The 6283-nt window shown below is 54.9% G+C and overlaps 1 protein-coding gene across 1 annotated transcript; it reads left to right on the top strand.

The window, feature by feature from the left end:
* On the top strand, positions 1–6142 carry LOC104338717 (E3 ubiquitin-protein ligase RNF113A). The gene is made up of 10 exons (XM_075443836.1): positions 1–163; positions 496–572; positions 695–799; positions 2264–2371; positions 2655–2764; positions 2969–3075; positions 3658–3747; positions 4634–4727; positions 5404–5510; positions 6000–6142. Exons 1-10 carry the CDS (start codon positions 64–66, stop codon positions 6086–6088), a joined length of 987 nt encoding a protein of 328 aa, XP_075299951.1. The 5' UTR covers positions 1–63; the 3' UTR covers positions 6089–6142.
* Positions 6143–6283: the final 141 nt, after the last annotated feature.

Raw genomic sequence — 6283 nt, forward strand, 5'->3', positions numbered from 1 at the left:
CGCTGCGCGGGGGCCGTCTCCGGCGCCGCTCTAGCCGCCGACGGCAGTGGTCGGCGGCGCAAGATGGCGGACGAGGGCTCAGTTTGCAGCTTCGTTTTCAAGAAGCGGGGGCTGGCGGCGGGCAGGGGTCGGCGCAAGCGGCCCAGCAGTGACCAGGAGCAGGGTGAGGGCTGGCGGGAGCTCGCGGAGGGACCCGGCAGGGCGCTGGGCGCCGGGCCGTTACCATACCCTGGGGAGGCGAGGGCGGGCCTGGTGCCAGCCCGGAGAGCTGCTCCCACGCGGAGAGGCCTCGAAGCCCTCCCCAGCCGACCCGATGGCCGTGTGGTGGAGGGGGCGAAGGGCTCTTCCGCGGCCGCGCCACCGCCCTCGGGGGTTCCACCGGCCTCGCACTTTCTCTGGGCGTCCCTAGCCCTCAGAGCGGGGAGGCTGCCAGCAGAGCCTGCGCTTGGGCCGAGGTCCTGCGGTGGACCCTTACCCCTGGGCTTTACCCCTCAGAGAGCAGCGGTGAGGAGGGCAGCACGGTGGTGCGGAAGGAGCGACGGCGGGAGACCCCCAACCCCATGATCCAGAAGGTAAGGGAGCCACAGCAGGGCACTGCTCCGTCCGAGGTGCATCCATAGTGGCCTGCCAGGCTCAAGCTGGACACGGTGTTGGAGCCTTGAGTCCTTATACCTTCTGTCTTCCTGCTCCTCAGACCAGGAGATGCACGAAGGAGAGGCCCTCGTATGCGCTGAGCAGCAGTGACGATGAGGATCCGTCGAAGGAGATTGGAGTCACTTACAAATCGACAAGGTCGGCGGTAAGGACTGGGCAAGAACGTGGTTGTGGGGTGTGAGGTCAGGTGGGACCGGCAGATCCCGCACTCAGTAGAATTTGCCCCTGGCAAATGTGGGATCAGCCATTCCTTCTTTTTTATCTATAGATGCAGCTCCCTGTCCCTTCCTTTCTCATAGACAAGCACCTTGTGCTAGGTGTATTCTCCCAATACCCCCTGCATCCTCAGGAGGCCATTTAAGGTTGGCCTTTCCCTCTCGGTTGGGAATTAAAAGCCCAAGGTACCACTGGACTTGCCCAACATCGCACAAAATTTTCAGGAGAGGGAGCACTTCAGTCAGGTTTGCCCTACTGTTGGGTTTGCATTTCTAGTTTTAGACCATCTTCCTCCACAAAGAATTCAGGGTGACTTAGAAGGTGCTCCCATCTTTGTCCTTGTGAGTAGTGCTGGGGTAAGAGCTACAGGCAGAGGTCACTGCTTTCTGCGGGTTGGTGGGTGGGCTGTCCTGGGGTCCCGTTACCATCGGGAGAGGAGAGCTGGGAAGGTTTGGGCACAGCTCGGATTGCTCTTCCCACTGGATTTTTCGCTTCTCTCTCCTCTTGGTCCAGTGAAATTTTGCCCATTAGGGTGAGCCTGGGCAGGGTGGCAGTAGGACTAAAAGCAGGTATCAACACGTGATCCTCTTCAGACCTGTTTCCTTGTTGCGTGTGCCTCTGTCTTTCTGCATAAAATGGAAATAATGCCTAGCTGTCTCCAGTCAAAGCTGCAGGGTCAGACTGAGGTCTCCTTGTCACATTCAAGATTAATATGAATATGACTTTGTGCTGTAATTATTCACTGCTTTTGTTGCTGCCAAGGGGGGCAGCGGGTTGTTAGCCCTCCCTGCTGTGGGAGAGTGGGAACAGGAGGAGATGACAGCTTTGGCGCTCCAGAAGCTTTTGGCGCTTAAGCTGGATTTGGTTTTAATTGAGGCTGGCTATAATTATGCTTTGGTTTCTGTGCAGCTGTTCGTGAAGATCTGATAAAGCCTAGGAATAGGTGTCTAGTCCATTAAAGAGGAATCTAAACCAGATCACTGTATTAAAACTGAATTTAAGCCACCCACAGCTGAATTAGAAGTTCAGACATAACATCCTGCGTGTAGGTGGGCTGGTCCCATGATTGAAGTGTTGGACATCAGAGACCTGAGTTCCGCTTCCAGCTAAGCCGAGGCTGAGCGTGAAGGAGTAAAGCAGGGACAAGTGTTTCCTGATGCTGCAGGCTAAAGCTTGGATCCAGAGGGTAATGAGCACTCTGGCCTCTGCAAGCGCTAGGCTGGATACGGCCCATGGGGCATTTTCGCTGGCAGGTGCTAAGGGACGGTAGAAACTGGTGGAAGGTAAAGCAGGCCACATCCAGTGCTTTGTGACCAACCCTTCAGGTAGCCAAGGAGCTCTCTGTCTCGTACAGGTTTGCTCTTCGCTGTTACAAGTTCTTCTTGCTTTTCAGAAACCTGTTGGCCCAGAAGACATGGGAGCCACAGCAGTGTATGAACTGGACACGGAGAAAGAGAAAGATGCCCAGGCCATCTTTGAGCGCAGCCAGAAAATCCAGGAGGTGAGTCAGCCTTGTTCTGTAGGAGCTACTGCTCTCCAGCAGGAGCAGACGTGCTTTGTTCATCCCCTTCTGCACACCAAGAAGAGTTTGAGTCTCTTCCTCCCTGGAAATTTGAGAAGCCAGGAGTGTAACACTTGCAAATAGGGGAATTTTCTGGCTTTATTGGCATCTTGGTATTGAGGAACGCAGGGCTGGGAGCGGAGACCGCTGTCAGAGTGCTGAAAGCCAGTCTGTGTCATGAAGCTTTCCTGATCCTTAATGACCTTTCTTTTTGCTTTCCTAGGAGCTGAGAGGAAAGGAAGATGATAAAATTTACCGTGGTATTAACAACTACCAGAAGTATGTGAAGCCCAAGGACACATCGATGGGGAACGCCTCTTCAGGAATGGTCAGGTAGGTTGGGAAGAGCCTCAGAGGACTGGCACCACAGAGGAGCTCAGGCACCATCCCCGAGGGCACCTGTTTGGGGCTTGAACTTTGCTGGTACTGCCAGCTTCCTTCTGTCTAACGAGTCCCATGTCTGGTTCTGACCAGGCCCCCAGGGGCCTTCTCCAGTGCAGCTGCGCAGCCGGCCTGAGCCTTCTCCCACCCTTTCAGAAAAGGACCCATCCGTGCTCCGGAGCACTTGCGGGCCACGGTGCGATGGGACTACCAGCCCGACATCTGCAAAGACTACAAAGAAACTGGGTTCTGCGGCTTTGGAGGTGGGCGGATCTTGCCTGCGGCTGAACACGTGCTGGGCCAGAGCTGCAAAGGGATCCAGTCCAGCTTGTGATCCCGTCTTGCGGTGCCGAGATGTGCGCGTACTGATTCACAGGCACTTGTTTGCAGACCTGGCGTGTGATGCTGTGCGAAGTTGTTTTGTGTAATGTTCTTGTAATTTGTGTTGTCCCTTCTGAAAGCTGATGGGCTCTAATCAGTGGTGGTAAGAGTCCTGGGAGGGCACCTGGCATGGTCCAGTGATCCACACTCCCACAGGTATTCTGGCCGCTGAGGCCACGTGAGGGATAGGATTTCCCATCCCTTATCCTGCTTCCCATGTGTGTAAATGGCTGCAACTGTCACCGTGGCACACAGAGCACAATCCTTGTGTCCTGTCAACCCCGAGAGGGATCCTGTGCCTGCTCCAGGAGCTCGGCGCTGCCCTGGAGCACAGGTGGGCGGGGGAGCAATCCTGGTTTTACCTTCTGCTGGGCAAAGCTTCGGCTGCCCCTGAATGAGGTGTCCTGTTAACACTCTACCCCGCACAGCCTAGCTGTTAATTCCTCTTTCTTTGTGCTGCTCAGACAGCTGCAAATTCCTCCACGACCGCTCAGACTACAAACACGGCTGGCAGATCGAACGGGAACTGGATGAAGGCCGATACGGAGTCAATGGTACGGCACCACCCCTCTGCTCTCCCAAAGCTCGTGGTGGATGAGGCTGCCGGGTCTTGCCTTTTATCATGCCCTAAAGTGAACGTGACTCGGGGATATTGGATCACTAAGAATGAAGTGGGTCCTCCGCCATCTCAAACTGCATGGGCCATGGGTTGAATTCATATTAGACAGAAAGGACACTTTATTTCAAAGCTGTGGAACTCCCTGCTGCAGGATAACCTTAGGGCCAGTAACCACTGACAGTGCTGAGTAAATCTGCTGCTTTCAGAGAACGACTGCCTGCCACCGGAGAGAACTATTTCCTCTGGCTCTTTATAAAAGGAGAGCACTGCTGTTGTGTGGGTCCCAGCAACGAGCTGTGTGGAGCTGGGGAGATGTGCCCATCTCCTGCCCCCCAGTTGCCCAGGAGGTGGGACGCTTTCATGCTGTGTCCCATCATCACTTCTCACTCGCGGTGTCCGTAGCTGCGGCCCAAGGCTCATGAGTGTTGCTCATGAAGCACTGTGCAGTTGCGGGGAAGAGGGTGTTCTCTGTTCAGTTGGAGCCAGAGAGTTTGGTAGCAGCTGGTTTGGAAGAAAATCTAAAAAATAGGAGGGGGCTGGAGGATGTGTCTCTATAGCAGTGAGTGGGCGAGGTGGAAAAGAATTTGCTCTTGTGAGATGAGCAACAGGCACACTAGCTCATTAGACCTAATTATATCTCGGTCCCACATGTGTTACTGACATCAGCAGCACCCAGATGCCAGAGCTTTATTGTTTTCAGCCAAGATTTAATCCCACCCACCTGCTGTGCTCTCTCCATATTTAATATTTCATGCCCCACGCATGGGCTGGTCTGGCTGCCTCTGCTTTTGCTCCAGTCTGGTTAACTTTCTCTTCTGCAGATGAGGAAAACTATGAGGTGAGCAGCGACGAGGAGGATATGCCTTTCAAATGCTTCATCTGCAGAAGTTCCTTCAAGAATCCTGTGGTCACCAAGTGAGTGGTTGTTTTGGCATGAGGAGCCAAGTGTCTGCTGTTGAGCCAGTTCACGCATCATTCCCTGTTGAGGGAAATACAAACACTGCCCACAGGCTGGTGGGTGGAACCTGCCACTTGTCTCCCATGGCTTTCTGGTGGGTGGGGAAATCCTTGGATAACCAGGGAGCCTCGTAACTGCACACGGAGCATCCCCTTGGATGGGTTCTCAAGCCTTTGTTGTCCAAGCAGCTTTTAGGTTTCCACAGACGCTGCCTTGTTACATCATCTTTCCTCTTAACCTTGAGATTTTGTTTTCATGCCTTCATTCCCCCTGGGCACTGAATGGCCCGCTGCATTGCGTGAGCAGAGGAACAGAAGCATGGGGAAGCCCAGAGCTTGGCAGGTGAGGAGGCTGGGGGGATGGCGTGGACGTCACACGCTCCCAGCCCTCTCCTGCACCGCTGGCTGTCTCACTGGGTACCTGGTGTCTGGAATAGCTTGCTGGTGGCTCTGTGCCATCACTCCACATCTGTGGAACAATGCTGGAACACCTTCCATGGGGACAGTGCTGTAGAGGAAGCTCTGCACGCAGCTCACTTTCACATCCCCCGGGGACCAGCAGGCAGTAGCTTTTAACTCCTGGACACAGTGATTGTACCTGGTGACCCACAGTGGCATCTGTGTCTCTGTACAGGTGTAGGCACTACTTCTGTGAGAGCTGTGCCCTCCAACACTATCGCAAATCCCAGCGCTGCTACGTCTGTGACAAGCAAACCAATGGAGTCTTCAACCCAGCAAAAGGTACCGTGCACCTGTGGGAGAGAGGGCTTTCAGCGGGAGCAACCGGAGCAGCGAAGGCACCAGCTCCCGGTGTGTCTCCTTGGTGTTGGGCCTGGCCCTAAGCTGGAGCTCACAACTCCTGGCTGCCAGCAGAGCCAGGAGACACTAAATCAGGGCCTGGAGGGCTGTATAGGCGCAGAATGGTCATCTGTGCTTGCATGGACAGGCACTCGGGAGGGTTGGGAGATGCACTGTGGGAGCGGAGGCAGCAGCTTCTCTGATGCTGCAGTTGGCAGGTCAGCTGTGCACTGAGAACTGTGCCTGCAACACCCAATGCCCTGGACTCGGCAAACGGTGGTAGCTCCTGGCTGAGCCTTTGCGTGGGCAAGGGATTTCTGGCAGCTGCCCCGGTTGGTGTGGAGATGGATGTTGACAGGACCTGGGCACCGGGCTCTGGTGTGGGACAGTCCCTGCACCTGGACACTCATCCTGTCTATTCCTGTTTTTCAGAGCTCATGGCAAAATTGGAAAAACACAAAGGGGAGGAAGAAGAGGAAGAAGAGCAGGAGCATTCAGACCATCGAGAGGATCCGCAGTAGCAGAGCACCCTGTTTTGTATCTAACCGAATAAAGCTTTCATGCGGGCAAAAAAAGCTCACAGCAATTGCCTTGGGGCCAGCAGCTGTAGCCAGTGCTTGTGTATCCACGAGCAGCTACTAGAACAGTGTCCCGGCTGCGCTGGACTCCTTGCTGGCTGCTCTGTGAAGGCACAGGACCCCACAGGTAAGGTCAGA

This window comes from Opisthocomus hoazin, chromosome 26 (assembly GCF_030867145.1).
Source record: "Opisthocomus hoazin isolate bOpiHoa1 chromosome 26, bOpiHoa1.hap1, whole genome shotgun sequence".
NCBI lineage: Eukaryota > Metazoa > Chordata > Aves > Opisthocomiformes > Opisthocomidae > Opisthocomus > Opisthocomus hoazin.